The sequence below is a fragment of the Puma concolor genome, chromosome B1 (genome assembly GCF_028749965.1).
Source record: "Puma concolor isolate L17-30 chromosome B1, mPumCon1.1.hap2, whole genome shotgun sequence".
Lineage (NCBI taxonomy): Eukaryota > Metazoa > Chordata > Mammalia > Carnivora > Felidae > Puma > Puma concolor.
This window is the reverse complement of record NC_141670.1, coordinates 65,296,206-65,319,176: the sequence shown is the minus strand read 5'-3', so window position 1 is coordinate 65,319,176 and position 22,971 is coordinate 65,296,206. Positions and strand designations below refer to the sequence as shown.

General features: G+C 37.9%; 1 protein-coding gene and 1 long non-coding RNA gene across 11 annotated transcripts in view; one reads left to right on the top strand and one right to left on the bottom strand.

The window, feature by feature from the left end:
• Nucleotides 1-22,971, bottom strand: part of MARCHF1 (membrane associated ring-CH-type finger 1) — an 892,783-nt gene that overhangs the window by 72,448 nt on the left and 797,364 nt on the right. For 8 of the 10 annotated variants that reach the window (XM_086703934.1, XM_086703938.1, XM_086703941.1 and 5 more), the window contains 2 exons: nucleotides 18,777-18,856; nucleotides 17,736-18,497 (listed from right to left, as the gene is read on the bottom strand). In XM_086703934.1, coding sequence (XP_086560060.1) covers nucleotides 17,736-18,497; nucleotides 18,777-18,856 — 842 coding nt within the window. Of the gene's footprint in view, nucleotides 1-17,735; nucleotides 18,498-18,776; nucleotides 19,093-22,971 lie in introns of those variants that run through there. The other 2 variants (XM_086703942.1, XM_086703943.1) reach the window with 2 other exon arrangements.
• On the top strand, nucleotides 19,009-21,648 carry LOC147581673 (uncharacterized). Its single transcript, XR_015250142.1, has 2 exons — nucleotides 19,009-21,199; nucleotides 21,441-21,648. It is a non-coding gene; the product is annotated as an uncharacterized LOC147581673 (long non-coding RNA).

The following is a 22,971-nucleotide window of genomic DNA, read 5'->3' as shown; positions in this document are numbered from 1 at the left end:
GCAGTAGAATGACAAATATCTAATTAATAATGTGGTTCCTTACTCCCTCTAATTCAATTTTCCTAGTATGTAGTATATCCAGAGTTATTCTCATACATTTCATTGTCGCAACCATTTGTTTCTCTGGGGTGGAAAACACAATTTTGTGGATCCAAATGAAAATGCCTTAAAAAAATAAAATCGTATAAATTTTATTTATTCATAATCTTTACAGAACAGAGCTTTCACTTATACCAAAATAAGTTTCTTTTAAAGGTATGTGTGTGAACATTATACATTGTCATTTGGAGAAATAACTGAAAACATAGCATAATCCTATTAAAAATTATGTGCATAAAAGATTAGAAGGGAATATATCAAATCTTAATATATCTAAATATATTAAAATCTAAATAGTGATTATCTAGCTAGGTTATTAAGTTTATTTTTCTTTCAAATGTTTATTTATTTTGAGAGAGAGAGAGAGAGAGAAAGGGGGGAGGGACTGAGAGAGATAGGCAGAGAGACAGGATCCCAAGCAGGCTCCACACTGTCAGCGCAGGGCCTGATGTGGGGCTCGATCCCAACCGTGAGATCATGACCTGAGTCGAAATCAAGACTCATTCAACCAACTGAGCCACCCAGGTGACCCGCCAGGTAATTAAGTGTAAATCAAAATAGTTTTCTCTGTTTTCAATTTTCTTTACAATAACCGGAACTACTGTGATAATCACTAAAAGAAATATTAAAATAAACAAAAAAATAGAAAGGCTTAAGAATAATTCTCCACTTCTACTTCACTTTCTTTTTCTCATTCTCTAGTACTTTGACAAATTCATGAGTATATATTTGAACAATTTGGAAAAGTGTTTTGTCTTATTATCCGTAAATGTGGATTGCTCTACTGTTCCCTTCCTGTTCAGCTTCAGAAGCAGCCACTCTTTTTCCTCATAAAAAGCTTAAAAATCTCATTATTTTAATTTTTTCACTTTTTTAAGATTTTTAATTTTAATTCCAGTATAGTAAACATACAGTGTTATATTAGTTTTGGGTGTACAATGTAATGATTCAACAATTCTATACATCACTCAGTGTTCATCATGATAAGTGTACTTTTAATGCACTTTACCTATTTCATCCATCTCCCCACCCACCTCTCCTCTGGTAACCATCAGTTTGTTCCACTTTAGTTAAGAGTCTGTTTTCTTGGTGTGTCCCTCTCTAGGAGCAGCCCATGTAACATTTTGGTTATGTAGTAACCAAAGGATTTCCACCCACTGTCATTTATATTTTAACAGAAATACAAACTTGCAGGTGCTAACCTTACCAGTGAAAGTCTCCAGTTTATACCCAATATATATATTGATTTGAAGGACAGAAAGTGTTAAGAATACTTTGTCCCTCATCTACACTCCACACGTATATACCAATACGACAGATATCTTATATTATCTGAATTCTAAGTATATAAAACTTGATACTTCATGCAGCTATGGTATACATCTATGATCTACAAAAGTATGTGTACTCAAACATTCCATTTCTGTATAGTATTCTGCTTCAGTTCCTTAGAAGCTAAAACCAATTTACCCTGTTGTTTGCTAGCTGAAAGGGGTCTCTCAAGCTCCATCATCAGCATTTTCACCTGCCTGGACTTGTGGATATGTTTCAACTTTCTTTTTTTTTTTTGACATGTCTTTTTTTTTTTTTTTAACTTGTTTTATTTTTTATTTTTTTAAATTTACATCCAAATTAGCATATAGTTCAACAAGATTTCAGGAGTAGATTCCTTAGTGCCCCTTACCCCTTTAGCCCATCCCCCCTCCCAGAACCCTTCCAGTAACCCTCAGTTTGTTCTCCATATTTATGAGTCTTTTCTGTTTTGTCCCCCTCCCTGTTTTTATATCAGTTTTGTTTCCCTTCCCTTATGTTCTCAATACTCGTCACTGCCCATGGAGTCTTTGTTGGTGCCTGGCTGTGATTTCATTTTGTATTCCTGTGATTTCATCACCTTTTGAACTTTTTCAACAGCATTTTTCACGACGACATAATCTAACTGATAAATTGATATCATTTTTCCTCCACACTCAATATAATCATAATGAATTTCATTAATTATGTACACCAGATGCAATCATTTTGTATATCGCTTCCTTATTTTCTTTGCCTTTTTAAAGGTCTCTGAAGCAGCTGTCTTTATTTGAAGACAAAAACTATATTAAAAAAAGTGAAATGTGTAACTTCAACAAGCAATTTGATGAAAGACAGATTAGAACTTTTTTCATGCACAAACTACAAAAGTGAAAAACGTAAGTGCAAACAAGGAAGTGCAGAAGTAAAACCTGAAGTTTTAGAGATAAATAAAAGAGTGTATCACTGTCATGACTAACTCCCAGTTTATTTTAGTTTTTGATGATGTATAGCTGATAGATAATAAGAAACTAGTAACATTCCTCTGCTTTCTTGATGTTGCTGGAGATTGTATCTTTTTTTTTTTTTTTTTTTTTTGATGCACACAGCAAGAAAGAAGGTAAAGTTCTGGGCTTGATATTTAAAAACATCTTTGGGGCGCCTGGGTGGCACAGTCGGTTAAGCGTCTGACTTCAGCCAGGTCACGATCTCGCGGTCCGGGAGTTCGAGCCCCGCGTCAGGCTCTGGGCTGATGGCTCAGAGCCTGGAGCCTGTTTCCGATTCTGTGTCTCCCTCTCTCTCTGCCCCTCCCCCGTTCATGCTCTGTCTCTCTCTGTCCCAAAAATAAATAAATGTTGAAAAAAAACAAAAAACAAAAAACAAAAAACATCTTCACTGTCATTGTAATGAAAGCTGGTTTTTGTTTTCAAATTTATTTTAATTTTCAAATAGCATATTAATGTGGCTATTCTTGAAAGAAGTACATCGTGAATACTAACTGATAATATCTTTAGTTGGATTCATAAAATAACATTGTACTTGAATGTAACTGTAACAGCTTTACCTGTTGTAGATTATATATCTATTACATATATATGTTATAAACATAAGTATGTATATTTCATATCATAATGAATATTCACATTATATTAGTGAATCATAAAGTTTGTTGATTTCTGCACTTGATCCCTTAATGGCATTTGACAAAAGGCAGGGGAATGAAATCATTGCACATGGAGCCAAAAAAGTCCATTCACATTACTCATCATATCATTATGATAAATATATTGAAAATTAATCTGCATGCAAACTTACCACTGGCAAAGGCATGAAGAAGCTACAAAACTTATGCACATTTGTGAGCCTTATTTTTGCATAGAGTGGAATTTAGGCCAAGATGTCTCCCAAGGGATGTTGAAGAATATGGTTGTGAGATCAGGTGAGAAATTGGCACAAATGCTCTTTTAACTGGGTAGGTGGCATCAACCTATGGTTGTACTTGGTCACATTAGCTCAGTATTTGGGAAGGTGGGTGGAGGTGATGTGGAAGAAGAAGCATATCCTTTTTTTTTTCTATTCTTCTTAAGGTTCTTAAGCAAATTTCACATAATTTTACCCCAAACTTTTCTCTTACCCATTAACGACATACTATATGTAGTACATGATGCAAAATGATAAAAAAAAATGTAAGTCATGACTTTTATGATACATCTTTGTATTTCTTATGAAGTCAATAGTCATGATATAATTTAAAAAAATCATCCTTGCAAGAATGTTCAAGTCATTATATGTCATGGGAAATTAAGCAGTTAAATAAGAGAGAATTGATCTTGAGCTATTTATCACAAAAAAATGCAGGATGCTAGTGGATACAGATATTTGCTTCTGTGACATTTCTTTTCCCACAAATACTGAGTGTCTTAGAGTTTTGAAGTTGGAGAAGCCATCCTTCTAAGCACTTAACATAGCTCTCTAGCAGTAGGATAAGACCTTAACCCTGTTCTCTGCCAACCCTCATTGTTAAAGAAAGTGGACCCCTGTGGAACATGTTCATTACATGCAGGTAGATGAGGATGCCATCCACTATATGACATGTTCTCATTATAAGGACTCATGAAAGAAATTTTGCTTAGTCATTCTTCATTACTAGCAAAAGCTGTGTTTCATCTGAACACTTGGTGTGCTTTTCCGTGAAATCTGTTTCTTTGCTTTGGCCACTGTGTCTATGAAACTTAAGTTTGTAGTATATCTCCATATATGTATTTTTGTAGATTTAGTATCATTCTACCCTTATTTTCATGTGTCCTGATTTTCTCAATTTCCTAATTTATCCTTTTGGAGTGTATGTGTGTGTATATATATGTGTATATACACACACATGTATGTATATATACATATACACACACACATATATCTACACACATATGTCAAGTCATTGAAAAAAGGAAAAAGAAAATAATCAAATACAAACATATATCTGTGCCCTTCATTTACCCCATGTTTTCCTGTCTCTCATGTACATACTTGCAGCAGGCTCCGTTTCCTTATACTCCAAAACTCCCTATATTTACCCATCACAGCATGAACACCTGTATTACAATTTCTTGTTTTCTCATCTGTAGTTGCTACTTCGGTGGATCTCAAACTTTAGTGTGTATCAGAATCACATAGAGGTCCAGTTAAACTAGATAGCTGGGACTTACTCCCAGAGTTTCTGATTCAGTAGGTCTGGGTTGGGAGCCAATAATTTGCATTTTAACAAGTTCCCACGTGATTCTGATGCTAGTGGTGTAGGGACTGTATTTTGAAAGCCATGGATTTAGTTGTTTGTTTGCTTTTTCTACAGTGTCATTTGCAAGTGAATTGCAACTAGATGAGAAATTTGAGGTCTGGTCCAAGATGAACATTGTAAAAAGCAGCTGCATCTTCTATTTCCACCAATAAACTTCTCAAGTTTAAGAACCACTATCCCAAATGGTTTCAAGAGCTGAAGGGAAATAATCTGTACCAGTTGTTCACCCCCAGGCTCCTTTTTAGTGTTTCTGGGTTATAGAAGTGTTGCCAAGTGAACCTGCTGCCCAAAGTATGGTTCTTGCAATATATGTATCTTCTGGGCATCAGTTTGTTCACCTGAGATTGGGTTTAAAAAATCAGTGATTCTCAGCCCTGGCTTCATTAAAGTAATCTGGGTTGCTTTTAAAAATGTACCCATGTTGAGACATCACTTCCAGGGGGATCAGGATGGGGTCCTGGTAGGAACATTTTTTTTAACTTGCCAGGTGAATCTAACACACACCCTAGATTGAGAACCACTGGATGAAGTGATCTTTCTCATTCTTTCTAGCTTGAACTGGTATACTTTTGAGGCTTTCAAACCAAGACTCCTCTCATTCATGGAACATTCTGACATTGTATGTGACTTCTATTTCACTCTAGTTATTTATTTTTCTTCCTATATTCTGCCTTTGTTTTCTCCATTGATACTATCTTATACAGTGGCAAAACATTTTAATTTGGTTACACCCTGTGAGAGTTGTGAGCTAGCTCAGATCAAAATACTTTTAAAATAAAGACATCAGAATTTATTAAGGTGAGGCTCAGAGGGGCCAAATGAGAGCAAAGTGGTACAAGTTAGGAAGAAAATGGAGAGGTTTCATGATCGCTTGTTAGAGAACCATGAAGGAAAGAAGAAAGTTTGCAGTATAATGTCTAAAGTAAAATCCACCTTCAGGAAGCTTTCCAAATACAGCAGCTCCTGTATTATGACATCTTTAGTTCTGCATAAACCTGGAAGTGAGTGAATGGGAACAAACAGACTCCTGGAGGCCTCCTTATATCTGACAGAAGAGGCAAGGAGACCATCAGGCTGAGTTTATGGCTGTCAGAGTGCTATGAACCAAAGACAACTCACCCAGGCTGTGCCAGGGGAATTTTAATTTCTGAACCCAATTAGACACTGGTGTTTAAATTTGCCTATGTCTGAGGATGGTTGCAGAAGATTTGAAATGAATGTGTAACGACTCTGCAATGGTTGTAAGGAAGATGAAAACATAAACATGGTAATTAGAAATGGAGGAAATGTTCATGCTATAAATAAATTCTCACATATAAGTCATGAGGTGGTAGCAACAAACACTGCACCCAGTATTCATCAGTTTTTTTATACAGTGTTCATTACACTGTTCATTTTCTGTTTGCATATATATGTGTGTGTATACATATATATACACACACAAATATATGTTTAAAAATGAATTTGTATACGTGAGAGAAGACAGAAGGTGCTGCTTTTTTCCTTTTTCTTTTCTTTTTATTTCTTCCTTCCTTTCTCCCTCCCTTCTTTCTTCCTTCCTTCCTTCCTTCCTTCCTTCCTTCCTTCCTTCCTTCCTCCCTCCCTCCCTCCCTCCCACTCTTTTTCTTTTTTTCTCTCTCTTTTCTTTCTTTTTTCTTTCTTTCCTTCCTTCTTTCTTTCTTTCTTTCCTTCCTTTCTTTCGGCAGGGAAGAAACTGCACCTTGCCAAACAAATATAAGTCCATTAAAGAAAGCTCATAGTTCAAAATAATTGTAATCCTGAACACATATTGTTCTTAAATTAGGAAGTAGATAGGGGCACCTGTTTTGGCTCAGTCAGTGAAGCATCTATTGATTTGGCTCAGGTCATGTTCTCACAGTCGCGAGATGGAGCCCTGTGTTGAGCTCTGCACCAGGCTTGGAGCCTGCTTAAGATTCTCTCTCTTTCTCTCTCTGCCCCTCCCCTGCTCACGCTCTCTCTCTCTCTCAAAAAAAAAAAAAAACCCAAAAAACAAAAAACAAAAACAAAAAAACCCCACCTAATTGATATTTTTTCTTATTAAGCATTTTGTACTTTGATATAATTGAGTATTTAGCCAACTTAGAAATTAACAAAGAAAAGATAAATGTAGTATAGTTTAAACAGCTTTAATAATATGTGAATACTGACTTCTATGTCTGAAGGACCACCATACTTCTATCTACTTTTGCCTGAAGTTTTCTGAGGTTGGAAAATTCCTGCTTAATATTCAAATTTACTTTTGGTTTTATAGGTAGAGAAATGTCCAGTTTTTTTCTTTTTTCTTTTCTAAAATCATAGCTTGTTAAATAATTGGCCTACAGAATACATGCTATTTCCCAAAGTCAGAGTGATTTACTTAGCCGAATTAGAAGAATATTAATCAATCTACTTGGCTTTTGATAATCTACCAATCAAGACAATAAGTATTATTGGTGACACTGTCATTCCACTCCTGGAAAGACTGTCTCCCAAAATGAGAACAATTGGGAAAAAAAAAACCCCAAAAACACAAAATCTTGCTAAGAACAAAGTATGTATCTGAAAGATATATTTTGAAAAAGATATCAAGTGCCATTTCTGTAAGTCTTTCATGTTATTTTTCTCACAAATTTCATGTGTGTGTATATAAGTATAAATATAAATGTCTTAATTCATTGCTTTTGTTCATTCAAGATATAAGTTACTTGGATAAATGCTGAAAGACTGTGAAATTGCACTACACATTCATAACATTAGAATGTGGTGCTAATTAACATTTTATTTGTTGGAGAACCCTCAAATCTGTAGAATAAAGTAGATAGTCTATGTCTGAAGTTTTGCTGAGGACTACAATAAGCATAATTATTCATTTCAAAAAAAGAAATTAGTTCTACAACACTATCACACTAGCAATGCATACATTTGCAATACACATCCATTTTTCTCATTTTTTCCATGGGATATATAAAGAGAGAGCCATTTTAAGTTTTCCAAGTTTTATCCCTCCCAGTAGAGAGAAAGCAAGAGTTGAAAGTGAGACCCTATGACTCTATATTGAGTAATTCCAATAATTCACCTGTGACAGGTCACTGATGGTGTTCATTTCTGTACTTCCTACCAATTAAGTTGTTATTAAAGTGAACAGAAGAAGGATTATTATTAATTCTTATAAGACTCAGCAAAACAAGGCAAAGCCTAAGGAAGAGAATACATTTATGAACTTTCTGAAGAGTCTGTTACCACTTGGATATAAATGGCTGCCATTAAGTCACTTAGGAGACCTCTCTCACCTAAATATTGAAAACTCTGAACAGTTCATCTTTTACTCACGGAATGGACTAGACAATAGAATGCCAGTCTCATTGTGGTACAAAAAAAGTAACAGAAAGAAGTAACACAATACATAAACAAAATTTAAATATCTATTACACAAAGAATATAAATCTAGGACCAACAGGTAGAAAATACAAGGATATAGGCTGATTAAACATGAGAAAGAGTGTTTTCACAGTTAGAGATTCTAAAAGGAAAGAGGCTGCCCCAGGAAGCCTTCTTGTGTCCAAGGAAGACAGAGATGGTAATGTGTGCTGATGTTCTAAGGGTCTTCAAAGATCAGACTGGAAAGTGACCTAGATGATCCATGAGTCTATGAGTTTTCCCAATGCTATAATAATTACCTGAAAGGGTAAGGTAAAAAGGAGTATGGGTTTTTTTTTTTCCTCTCTAAATAAATATGGAAAGCAAAACTACTAACTGAAATGTTATTTTACTAAAATAAAATGTTATTTTACTAAAATAAAATGTTATTTAAAAAATCTTGTTTGTAAAGCATATTTGTCTCAGTTTTTAAATTTCAAATTTATCTGGAGATACTTGGGGATACATATGTAAAGCTGTGCTAAATGTGAAATCTAGAGGTTTGATGATGTCACTGCTTAGGTCCAAGTTCAACTGCCTTCTTTGTGTCTGCATTTAATGATGTACTGCAGAGGTAAGTTACACTTCCTGCCATCTGTGGCCATATAAACACATAGTTTTGTCCCTCAACAGAGCTTCCAACAATGCTTTTTCTACCTTGCTATGCTTAGCACTGCCAGACTTAGCAAAATTACACGAGACACCCAGTTAAATTGGAATTTCAGAGGAACAAAGAGTACTTTTTTTTAATGTTTAAATTTTTATTATTATTATTATTTTTTAACGTTTATTTATTTTTGAGACAGAGAGAGACAGAGCATGAATGGGGGAAGGTCATAGAGAGAGGGAGACACAGAATCTGAAGCAGGCTCCAGGCTCTGAGCAGTCAGCACAGAGCCCGACGCGGGGTATGAACTCACAGACTGTGAGATCATGACCTGAGCCGAAGTCGGAAGCTCAACTGATTGAGCCACCCAGGTGCCCCCAAAGAGTATTTTTTTAGTATATGTGAATCCCAATGAGAAATTATTTGTTGTTCTCAGAAATTCAAATTTCACTCATGTATGGCTCTGCAAGCAACCCCTTTGCTCTCCAAGGCCATCAAAAAGAAACTTCTGTAATCTGTAGATCTACATTTGTCCCGGTATCTGTCATTTCCTCTTTTACTTCTATTGCAAAGAAAATCATTCCTATTTTCCTTGCCATGGGAATCTTTTTATTTTGGTCTTTGGGTTCCATCCTTTCCTATCTTCTCTCTGGGGATTTAAAAAATAACAGTCTGATCAGTTTTCTTCATTGTCAACTTCTCTCTCTTCCTCTCTCTGAGCTCAAATATTCTCTAAATTGAAAACAAAGAGAGGCCCCTGAATTCACCTCTCTCCCTATTTATTACATTCTCTCTTTCCTTTATACAGTCTTAGGTTTTCATCTGCCTCTTTGGTCATTCTCTTCCTTCTCTCCGTTGGCTTCTTTTCCTCTTTCAGGGCCATTAAGTGTTCCTATTCCCCAGGGTTCTTTGTGCCATCATCTCCTCAGTTTACAGATTTTCCATAGGAGATCTTGACAATAACTACCTATATGCTCAAGACTTCCTACTCTTCATGTAAAGTTGCAAAGCCTCTTCTGAACTTTCCTGGATATCTCTCTTTGGATAGTTGTCTTGTGCCTCAAACTATTTTGTATAAAACTGAACTCATCTTCTTTTAAATCTGACTTTCAAGCAGTGTGTTCTCTCAATAGGAAAGGGTGCTATAATCTACCCAGTCTTCTAAATCAGAAACTTGAGATCAGATATAAATGTGAGTTGTCATCAGATTCTGTTTGATTTACTTTCAAAATATTTTAAAAATCCATCTACTTTTTATTCTCACAGCCACCACCAACTCTTCCCTGGGACACAGCTCTGTCTTTCTAATTGGTTTTCTTTCCCTTCAGCCTCACCCTCTCCAGTCTATTTTCCAAAAGCAGCTTGAGTGGTCTTCCAGAACACTAAAGTGACAGTGTCATCTCTTCCTTAAAAGCCTACAGAAATTTACCCCTGTCATTAAAACGCAGTCCAAACTTCTATCTGTGGTTGATTAAGAACTCCATGGTTGGTTACCATTCCCCTCCCCATCCTCGCTGCTAGGTCACATTGAAATCCTTTTATGCCCTACCTCACTCATCTTTGGACGCTCACATACGCCATATCCTTTTCCTAGAACAGGTTATCCCTTCTCTTTGCTTGGCTACTCCCCTTTGGGCTTCTTGTTAATTATTAGTTTCTCAGGGAAACCTGCTTTTTTTCTATTGAATGTAATGTGTTCCTTTAGCTTCACTCATGGATTGTTTTTTGTTTCACATTTGCTTGTTCAATTATTTGTTTTACCAACAAGAATGTAAGTTGTTAGGGGATGGGACCATTCCTATATTTTCCACTCTATTTCCAGCTTCTAATATGTTGCCTGGATACAGAGTAAATTCCCAATAAATAGTTGTTTACTGTGTGAATGAATGAATAAATGAATACACAGATATGATGGCAGGGATAAAAATGGTCCATTTTAAGCACACTTCTCTTTGGAGCTCAGGCTTATTATTAAAAAATTATCTAAATCAATCTTATAAATGCTAGTGCTTTGTCAAAAAGCATGACTGTGTTGCTCTCAGAAAGTAGTTTTCTTCTATGAACATTCTGAGTTTTACTTTTTATTTTATTTTTGAACATTCTGAGTTTTAAAAATGTTCTCTTTCCATTTTTCCTCACCTCGTTTCAAGTTACTGCAAATTGCAAGAATTAAACAAGTCAAAAATAGACTATTTTTCGAATTTTCTCATTTTCCTCAAACATTTTTCCTAAAGATGGGGTGCCTGGGTGGCTTGGTTGGTTAAGCATCTGACTCTTGGTTTTGGTTCAGGTCATGATCTGTGGTTCATGAGTTCAAGCCCCACATCAGGCTCCATGCTGACAGTGTGGGGCCTGCTTGGGATTCTCTCTCCCCCCTTCTGTCTGCCCCTACCCCACTCGCTCTGTCTCTTAAAATTAATCTTCAAAAATTTTTTTTCTTGAAGAAAAAAATGAGAATATGAATAATGAAGTCCATAGCAAAACAATATAAAGTATACCTTCAATCTCATCATCTAACCCATGCTAGACTAAAACATTACAAAAAGTTATTTACTTTTGGGCTTTTCCTCTTTTAAATAAACCATTGATGGAATTAAATATATCTTTTTTTTTTTTTTTACCTTGTACCACCCAATTCCCATTGTTCCCCATGGTTTTTGAGTCTCCTCTTTTAGCACTCACTAATTTCGAAGCCATTCTGAGGATTCAGTTTGAGCAATTGCTGAATGCCAGAATTATTCTGAGTACTGTGGACAGCACAATATAGATATAAGACATAATTCATACTTCAAGAGCTTATTATATAAGAAAAAGAGAACTACGAGAAAATAAAGGAATATTAGGGCATCTGGGTGGCTCAGTTGGTTAAGCCTGCGACTCAATTTCGGCTCAGGTCGTGATCTCAGAGTTCATGAGTTCAAGCCCCATGTGGGTGGGACTCTGCACTGACAGCACAGAGCCTGCTTGGGATTCTCTCTTCTCTTTCTGTCCCTCCCCCTTCATGTGTGTATTCTCTTTCTCTCTCTCTCTCTCAAAATAAATAAATAAACATTTAAAAAAAAGAAAAGAAGGGAATACTAAACAAGCACTACCGACTACAAAAGGTTGTGGGACTTTGAAGACAGAAAAGATCACTGCTGACCAGAAGAGTTTGGGAAAGCCTTATGGAGCCGATAAAAATGAGATGGATATTGAAGTATCTCTAAATATGGGCATTTGGAAAGGAAGAGAAAGACACTGGGAAGGGGGACAGCTTCACTGGATGGTATTTGAATGCTATTGTTTTGTTTTTTCCTGCTTATAATTCTCTTTCCACTTTTTCTGGTACTGATGCTGTTCTTTTTGTTATTGAAATGTCTTTTCTCCAATTCATAAGGGTCTTGAGGGGTTGCCAATAGTCAGATTTAAATCCAAATTTCCCACCCAAGGACTCGGTCCAAGCATAATGCCTAAAGCCCCTGGTGACTATGATTAGCCCAAGGATGTGACCTAGAGCAGGCTAATTGTATTCCATCCCTGGGATTTCACATGTAACTGCTTGAAGATAACATGTCTCTCTTCAGTTAAGTTGAGGCTGGTAAGATTTAAGCCAAAAACTCTCTCTACCCACACTGTTTCTTCCCTCTGCTATCTACAGGAAGCTTGCCTGCAGTTGGAGAAAATGAAAACAACACACAGAGAAGAGAGAACCATACTGTTTGAGTCTCTGCAGTCCCTGAAGTCATCTGTATATCTGGATTTCCTATGTCTGTGGCTAATACATCCCCTTCTTGTTTTTGTTTAAGCTCATTTGAATTGGTTTCAGTTGATTTTAATCTGGCAGAAGGGTCCTGACAAAAGCAGGTAATAGGCTAAAGAATGAATGTGAGAAAGAACGAAGTGTAGAGACGAGTCAAAGTGGGACATTACTATTGAGAAAGAAGGCACAGATCAAAAGCCATCTTGCTGGGGCGCCTGGGTGGCGCAGTCGGTTGAGCGTCCGACTTCAGCCAGGTCACGATCTTGCGGTCCGTGAGTTCGAGCCCCGCGTCAGGCTCTGGGCTGATGGCTCAGAGCCTGGAGCCTGTTTCCGATTCTGTGTCTCCCTCTCTCTCTGCCCCTCCCCCGTTCATGCTCTGTCTCTCTCTGTCCCAAAAATAAATAAATGTTGAAAAAAAAAATTAAAAAAAAAAAAAGCCATCTTGCGAGAAACAAATGATGGGTTTTGGTTAGCGACTGGATATAACCAAAGCAGAAGAAAAATAGTCAAAAACTGGAAATTCAGGGTATGTGTGAATGCACTGATAGAACTGGGGGTAATTGCAAGAGGAAGTGGGTTTGAAGAGACACAGTAGACAAACCATGACATCTGAGTTCCTGGTAAAGTTGGGATTTTGTCAGTGTATGATTTAGAGGACCAGCATGTACTGGTATGACAGTGTAAACTACAAGAAAGTAATCTATTTTTGATTTGTGTCATCACTCAATAGAATACGATAGAAAACTATAATTATACTTCCCAAATTCATCCTTTCAATTTCTCTCTTCCCACTTAAGGCCCAGGAGAAATATAGCATAGAACAGTGGTTCTCAAAATGTGGCCCCTTAGATCACCACATTCGTATTGCTTTGGAACATTTTAGAAATGCAAATTCATGGACCTGACCCCAGAGAAGAGAATCAGAAACTCCTGGGAGTGGGTCCAACAATCTGTATTTCAACAAGCCTTGTGGCCTATGCTCATGTCCACTAAGGTCTGAGCACTGCTGGTGTCGAGGTTCTTTGTATGTTGGTTCCATAGCAGGTGAGGTAAACTACCACCTAATGCTATGATTTCACACTGTAAGAATAATTCCCTTAGAAAAATTCATTTTCTCTAAATCCATTCATTCAGAAACTATATGCTGAATATATTCTATCTACCAGGCGCTGTTCCAGGCACTGTGGACACTGGAACAAATCTGAAACAGTCAATCACAAAAATACCTACATGTTAGCAATTAAAAATTATGCCATGGAAGTGACTAGGGGGCTTGAGTGTTGCTTAGATAATCATGAAGGTGTCCCTAAAGAAATTACATTTCAACTAAAAAGGAATGAGTAGGATTTCATCTGGGGAAGGGCAGAGGGGGTGCTGTGAAGACATTCTAGGCTCTGAAAGGGACAGGTCTGGGCACTTTCAGGGAACTGAAGACAGACTAGCAGGAACAGGTCTTCATTAATGGTGGGTGTTGAAGCTGGAGAGGCAGATCTGATAGATAGATCATGCAGGGACTTGTAAATCATATTAAGGATTTTGAACTTGCCTCTGAGGGCAATTGAGAGGCCATTGAAAAGCCTTAAGTATGGGCTAACATGATCTAACCCATGTTTTAAAAACTTTTTTTTTTTTTGTATGAAGAAGATAAAGCCTTTCCCACTACACAGCTATGGGTGTGTTAGCATGATGACTTAAATTTCCTGTAAGTTGTAATTGGCTAATAGAGAAACTTTCTCCGAATAAGGCTTTGATGAGAGTGGGAGAGAGGGTAGGGTGTCTATATGGGAACCAAATGCCAGGAACAGAAAAGGAGGAAGGGCTTAGGAGCTTCTTCTGCTTTGTGGTTGTGGCTGAGGCGGGTTCTGCCCATGCGTGTCTGAAGCAGCAAGAGTGCAAGTTCACAGGCAATTGCTGTTTCTCTTCCTTGCACAGGGGACTCTGGTGCTCAGGCTGTGTCCATGTGGGGGCCTTTTTCCTGCGTATGAGCTCATTTAGAGATTTCATTCACTTCCCAGGCATCCCGGTTACCTGCCTGAGAATGATACCCAAATCTATATGTCCTCCCTGGCCTTGAGAAGATTTTCATTTTTAGTATCTTTGTGCTATTGCCCTGTGCTAACACATCATGTTAATGACAGTTGCAAGTATGCAATTGTTTAGTGTTGATCTGTGTATAGTTGTCTAATGCTTGAAAAATTATACAGAACCAGCTGTGATTGCTGTCCTGCCTTTCGCTGACATGTCTCATATTATCTGCTGGACAACTGACCCTGCAATGTCATTGCAACCACAAACAGCCTGCCTGTAATTGAACTCATCATGTCTTTCCCAAACCAGCTTGCCTCTGACCTCTTCTGACTTTGTCAGTAACATCAGCGTTTACTGTCTCCCAAGTTCCAAGGTTTGGAGTCCTCCTTGACTCCTTTATCTTATGCTGTTACCAATTCCAAGCACCAAGATTGTTTCTATTCACCCAGTGGAATGCCAGTATACCATCTGTTCTTTCCTTTCATTACTCCTTATTATCCTAATCCTACTTACCCCAAAGTTGGATACTTCTACCTTATTACAACCTGTTCTCTTAAATCTAGGTTCCTTTCCCAATACACCTACCCCCACCGGCCCGGGACACTGGGACTACTCTGTATATATGTTTTTCTTCATCAGGCCTATGCTGTTTAGCAAAGGCTCTTCTGTATTATTTTTTGCAGTGAAATTTGTTTTTCTTAAAGGGATACTATGTAGAACCCCGTTACATACAAGAGATAATCATGAAGCTTCTCTGATTGAAGATGGGCTAAAGGGAGCACAATCTCCTTGATCTGTTCTCAGCTTTTGAGGCAGCCTTTTTGGTATCAAAAGGCTCATCGAGGCAGTTTGAGAACAAAGATGTGTAGAACGTAGTTGAACTCTTTGGAAACATACATATGTTTCCTTTACAAGTCTTTTTGTTTGTTTGTTTGTTTGAATTGTTATCTATGTAAACTTTCCAACCTAGTCATATAAATTCACACAAAATTCTTCAGTGCACAGTCATTTCCTCATCTCTGTCTGGGTTTATGGTATTTCCCCTGCCCTGAGTGCCCAGAATGCCTATCCATACGTCTCTGCCAATCTAATTCTACCTTTCTTTGTCCCAATCCCACCTCTTACGGGCTTTCCAGATTGTTCCAGCTCTCAGCAATTTTTCTTTCTTCAAATTTCTGCAGTATTCTTTTCTTTTTAATTCACCCTGTACTATCTTGAATTTGCATCTTTTCACTTATGTGTTCAATTTCTCCCACTAGATAACAGGCCACTGGAGGAAAGAATCAAGTCTTTTGTTGCATTTTGCCCTCAGCATCTAGCATAATATGCAGCCCTGGTATTGGCTTAGTGGATATATTTTGATGATAACCCACAGCAAGAAATAATAACTATAGGCCCATCAATCTCACTTTCATTAACAGAAGTCTAAGTTAAATATCCTGTCTTTGAAAATGTTCCTCCAGAGCAGTGCTTTTAAGTTAGGAGAACCAGCCACTATGACTTTAATTGCAAGCATTACTTTTTTCTCCAATTACCATTAAGCCTACCACTAGCTTCTTTAACTGACTTTCATTAAATTATGTTGGAAGTAGATTCGGGGAATGACGACAGATGGTTGTAAGTGGGGAGTTCTTAGTTTAGACTAGAAATAGTGTTTTATTCCATCCTCCAACATTTTAGCAAAGTCTCACTTAAATCATATTCAAAGGATTATAAGAAACTTCCATCAATATATAAATCAAATGGTGCCACTTCCTTTAAATCTCTGAGCATGTTTGACAAGGCCTTCTCCACCTCCCCCCTCCTCCTCTGCACCACCCATCCCCCTCGCTCACCACACCCTGGCCACAGAAGCCCACTTCCAGTTCCCTGGATTGCGAAACTCCTTCCCTCCTCCTGACTTCTTATTGTGCCACCTTCTGCCCAGATGATCTTCCCTGTTTCTTTCCTTGATCCATTCCTGTCATCCTTTGAGCCTCAGTCAGTTCATCAGCTCCTCAAGAGAGTTCTTCTCTCATCTTGCAGAATAGGTAAAGCTTCCTTGTTATGTGCTTTCATATTCCTTATCACAATTGTAATTATATATCAACTGTGAAATTATTGTGTTCCTGTGTTTCCCATTAGACTGTAAGCTCTAAGATGTCAGAGACTGGACAAGTACTATAATATTTTTAATGCCTAGAATTGATGTATCACAGATGCTTGAATGAATCCACGAATAAACAATTTATAAATATCTTATAAAACTTTCAGAGAAACAAACTATTATAATATTATTTACATCCAGAGCTTAATTCCCCTTGTCTTGTCTTGAATGGACATGGGCAGTATTTTCTGGGTCATGTGATTCACATCACACACACACACACGTTTTCTAAAGCAACTTTGACTTTCATAAAACAAGCCCAAACAACCAAGAATTACCCAAAAAAACTTCATATGCTCCCAAACAGAATCTAACCAATTTAAATGACTGGGTATAACATGAAAATGTAAAACTATCTGTTTTGTTTAAAATTATCTGATTTGTGCACACCAGCATGGATATTCATATAATTCTTATTCACATTAAGTTATTCTGAAAATGTATATGGATGGATGAAAAGTGGGAGAAAAGAGTCTCATAGCTATGAAATGTCTACATGTTGACACCTTTTAGTACATGATTATCACTAAAGTTAATGTGTTCTCCTTCCCTGAAGGCTCCAGCGCCCCCACTGATATGTCCATGACCTGTTTCTCTGTCCTTTCAGTCTTGAATTACCCTGCTGAGTCAGACAATTGGAGAACAAATTAGCACCAACTGCAGAGGAGATTTTTTTGGTACAAAAATCTGACCTTAAAAAACCCAAGCCTTAAATATCTTTCCATCAGGATGCTAACAGTTCACCAAATTTGCATTAAAGGACCTAAGGTTTCATACACTCTCTCACTCATATTTACTCCACTCGTCTTGTCTTAAATAGAATGGGTATCAGATCCAACTGTTTGTCGATCCATTTAACAGGATCAGTCATTATCCAATTAAGGGAAAGGTAAAGGGGAAATGTAATTCTATTCTAGAACAGCTTTCAGACCCCTAGATACTTCCATATTCTTCTTCTCTCACACACCTTTTCTTGTTTTCTTACCTTACATCCAATCAGACAGATAACAGTATAAATAAATGTTATGTTTTGAGGGTAGGTGTCAAACACACACCTGACACACAGCGGGAAGAAACGCATGTGGATGGCATCAAGCCTTTCTCTATAGTGACTGACCTGCATATTTTTAAATTATCAGACCCGTCATGGTAGGTAGCAGGAGGCTTCTGCATAGAGTTAGTCACCTGGAACCCAGCAGCAGCCACATACTTGCTGCCTTCTGCAACTGCCAATATTTCAGGGCTAGAATCTGCTTCTGAAAGTCCTTTCTTGATGGTTTCATACTGCCCAAGACTATGCAACAGCTGCGGATCCCTGTGGTGGTATCTGCCTTTGCTTTCCTCATGCTTCCTTGAGGATCTCTTAATCTCAAAGGATCCTCTTGGCAGGGAAAGGCTGCATTCTTGGTACCTTGTGCCTTTTCCTCTGCAGAGATGTAAAGAGCAACTCTCATGTTCAATCAGCTCTTGTTGCTTTTTACCTTTGGATTCCAAATCTATCACATCCATTCCATTAGGAGCAGAAGACCCATCCAAGTTTCCACATGGTTTACTACTATTTCTCCTTCTTCTTCGTGACAGTCGGAATTTAACTTGGGCTCTTCTTTTTGCCTGAATCCAGTGACTCTCATCTGGGGAAGAGGAATCTGAAGAATCTGTGTAAAGCTCACTCCATCTGGGGCTTGCGATCTGGAGGTGAAAATCACTTCTCCCTTTTATTTGTTCTTCTGCATGCTCATATCTCTCGGAGGCCCTCCTCCTCCTCCTAGGCCTCTGTTTTACTGATTTCTTACCAGACTCCTTCCTAGCAGGGCTGAGCACCATGACAGGGGTGCATTGCTCAAATGCATCTTCTGACATGTCATGCAAGATGGCAGATCTAGACAAAGCAGCAGGCAAAGGATGGGAGATGGGAATGGAGAGGAAAGCCATGGGAAAACAGAGAGAGAGAATGATGAAAATGATAGCATGGACCAGAAGTTGGGAAATAAAGTTCAAATGAAGAAAATGCATTGAAGGGGGAAAAATTGAACCAGTATAAATTGTCCATGGACAATGCAAGGCAGAAGCAAGAGCCACACAGTCTCATAATACAGGAGAGGAATACAAAACGTTGGTTTAAAAAATATTTAAATAGGATCATTTGCTGAGCACTTACCTGCAGATGTCCTGAGTGGATGGACAGACAGACAACCTTGACTGGCTCCTGGGAGCTGTCCCTGTCGTTGGACTGCTTGCCTGGAGAAACAAGTTAGATAATTTGGCATCTTGGTTAAGGTAATACATGGTCGATATCTTGCTTTTTTTCCACATATTTAAAAAATTACAGCAAACGTGGCTGCCGGTCATGTTGCTCATAACGCAGCTCACAACATATAGGAAGTTAGTTCGTTTTGCAAAAGTAAAACTTATTTGAGGAACTTGGAACAGCTGAGATGCTGTACCACTTTGCTGTTGCTTCATTTATGAGAGAGGAAGACGATTCCACAAGTTTCTGTTCTATTTACTGTAAACATTTGAATGGAATGGCTCAGTTTGCCTTGGAAGCAATGGGTAACACTTGAAAATTTCATAATACAAAGGACATGAAGGCTATTGTGTGACAAAGATCACACCAATGAAGCCTAAATAATCAAATAGCCATTAGCCTGCTAGATACTGTCTGGAATAAACATTAAGTCACATCAAGTCCCTAGGAGATAATGTATTTGAAAGCAGTTTGTAGTATTTAAAAGCTGATAGTTATTACTATTATTATTTCATCATTGAAACTAATAAAATCTATCCATCACACCATTATTGACCTTTCGTGACCATATTGAACCTGAGGATAATAGAGCCTGAAAAAATTCAGATTGTTAGCCTAGAGTTGAGCACATTTCACCAAACTCTTACCTTTGAAACACAGCATTTTCGTCACTAAATTTGACTTCTTTAACTTGTATTTAATACAGATGATGATGATCAATCAAAAGGTAGAAGGTATTGAGAATTTGCTGTGTGCCAGGCATTGTACTGTGGCTTTATCGACTGTCTCCTAAATCTTTATTATAATCTCACAGGTGGGAGATAATAACAACTAACAGTTTTGAGTGAATACTATGCTCTAAGTACTTTTAGAGCAATCACTGTTCTAAGTAATTTTCATGTGTCCATTCATTCATGCTCACAAGAAGTGAATGTGTTAAATGTTGTAATCATTTCCATGTTATAGATAAGAAAACTGAAAAATTGGTGCTGCTTCATACAATTAGGTGCTAGGACAGAGGTTTGGGATGAGGAATCTTGCTCTCACATTTGTTCTCTTACCTACCTTGTAATACACTTCTCCTTCACACAGGAGGAAACTAAGGGAGGAGGCCTAGGTCCAAATTTAGATCAGTATGACTGCACAGATGAAATACAGTTTTCACATCAAGAAATAACAGTTAAGGTGGAAACAGTAACCCCAAATTTCAAAGTAGTTCTAAAATTTCCCATATTAGAGATAGATGGCTGTGGGTCCAGAGAAAGATAAACTAATTCTAAAACTCAAAAATTGAACTCAATAACTTTCAAGAGGAGGCATAGTAGGCTGAATAATACTGCCTTATGCTCCCCCTGCCCCCTCACCTGCCCCAAGATGTCAACACCCCAATCCCTGGGATTTGTGATTATGTTTCCTTACATGACAAGAGGGATTTTGCAGATATGATTAAGTTAAGAGTAGTGATATGGGGAGATCATCCTGGATTATCTTAATGGGCCCAATGTAAACATGAGGATCCTTATGAGAGGGAGCCAACAGAGGTAGGGTCAGAGAGAGAAGATGGAAGGATAGGAGCAGAGGTCAGAGAGGAAGAAAGATGCTACACTTTTGGCCTTGAAGATGGAGGGAGGGGTCTTGACCAAGGATGTAAGTGGCTTCTGGAAGCTGGAAAAGGCTAGAAAATGGGCTCTTCCCAAGACCTTCCAGAAGATGCAGCCATACTGACACCTCAGTTTTAGCTCAGTGAGACCCACACTTGACGTCTGACCTCCAAAACCATAAGACAATAGAGCTGTGCTGTTTTAATTCAACAAGTTTGTGGTAATTTGTCATGGTAGTCATAGGAAACTATGGAGACACAATAGGAGATTAGACTTAAGCTAATCTTAAAGGCAAGCAGGAATTATTAAAGAAGAGATAAAAAATATTCTAGGTAGAGGAAACAGGATGCCCAGAGGGAAGGATGGTGTTCTCAGCACGCTCCCACAGAGAGATTAACATCTGCATGCTTCTGGTTTATAATTTTCAGAGGCTTCCCTATAAACCCATGAACAATGTATTTTTAAAATATGTGAATGCCATTTTTGAACACCAGTCCACGTTTGATTGTGTTCTTCAAGATCTCTATCAAAACTCATTTATTTCCAATTTTTAATTCAGATTAACTTCATTTCTGCATCACCAGAATAGATACATAGTCAATTTTCGTAAAGTATAAGCATTCCTGTATTTTATGCTGTAAAGAGTAAGTTTTGTTAGGTTGTGCACCACTTATCCTACATACATCCACTGAGATTAGTAGGGGGTTCTGCATACAGCAGTCACTGAAAAAAGTGAAGTTCACTACTCATTCTCTTTTTAAAAAAAATTTTTTTTTCAACGTTTATTTTATTTTTGGGACAGAGAGAGACAGAGCATGAACAGGCGAGGGGCAGAGAGAGAGGGAGACACAGAATTGGAAACAGGCTCCAGGCTCTGAGCCATCAGCCCAGAGCCCGACGCGGGGCTCGAACTCACGGACCGCGAGATCGTGACCTGGCTGAAGTCGGACGCTCAACCGACTGCGCCACCCAGGCGCCCCTCACTACTCATTCTCTTTAAAAAAAAAAGCAATGCAGCCCAAAAGTAACCTCAAATTACTGATGACATTATAAAAATGAACTAAAATATGTTGAGCATCATAATGGATATCCAGGGCTACTTAATGATTTGTTGAGGCCGATTCTATAAATCTGCATATGGAAAAGATGTTGAAATGTAATAAACAAATTTTATAATCTCACATGTCTGAGCAAATGTATGTTCTACAATGAGAATATGATTTGTCAATGAATAATAACACAGAACATTAAAAAACATGGAGCTTCCCTTTGGACAGTTTTTGGTCCACCACAACACTGAATCAAATAGCACTTATGTCTATAACTCTCATGTATTTTAAAGGAAATAGAAATCATCCTTATTGTCCATCAAGAATCTTCAAATAGCTCATATCCAATATTAGTGTATACATGTTCAGCTTGGTGCTGGGGCAGATGCTGTAGTATCAGCTATTGTAGGTGATGCTGTTAACATCCACTCTGTCCCTTTGGCCTTCCTCTGAGTTCACCTGAACACTGACTGATTCCCACTTGAGTGCCTGTGCCTGTTGGGTTCTACCCCCTGGGTCTTTGGTACAGGTGTACTTTCTTGGCTGCACACAGGCACAATCTGGAAGCTTAGGCTAAGCTAAAACCTCTGGGGACATCTCTTGGACTGAAGTCAGTGGATAAATGTCAGAGATTTCCCATTCTCCCAAAAGGGCAGTCCTAAAGTGACTTTCAGTTTCTCAAAAGATCCCAAGCTGGATTAAGGCCCATTGACCCTAACTCATCCACACACCCCTTTACCGGCATTCCCACTTTTTCTGTCTTTCTTCTCCCAAACTCTATAGTGCCTCCCGGGATCACTTTCTAGAAGAACTACCTGCACCCAACTAAGACAGTGGAATCTATTTGATCAACTGACTGATATAAAATTAACCCCAGCTTGTGTTACTTTAGGTTTATTTGTTTATAAACATGAATTAATGAGGGTCTATTGTAATACATACTATAGTGAGTTCTTGGAATAAAGAAAAGAGAGAAACCTGAAGAGGTTTCTTGTTTAGTGGAAAAGAGATTCAAATGAACAGGCAATTTTAGTATAGTCTAGTATATCTTGATAGTCTAGGAATGGGAGTTCTGATGAAGGAAGGACACTTGATGTAGAGTGGAGCAGAGATTTAAAGCAAGTATCCTCTAGGACACTTGAACATCTGAACAAGAAAACGTGAAGGTGAACAAAGTGTTATAATGACTGGGGCAGGGAGAGTGCTGAGTGAGATAAGAAGTGATACAAAATCAGGATAAAGGAATAGACAGAGGTCCTATATGTCACATTTAAATGCTTGGATTGTATCCTCAAATGAATGGTATCACTGACAGATATTCAGCAACAAATGGAAAGGATTAAATTTGAGCACTAGACATGACTTTGGCAGCTGAAAATTGGAAAGTTCAGGAGTGATTATAAGCAGGGGAAATATTTAGTATTCAATATATCCAGGATGTAGCAGGGAGTGAGA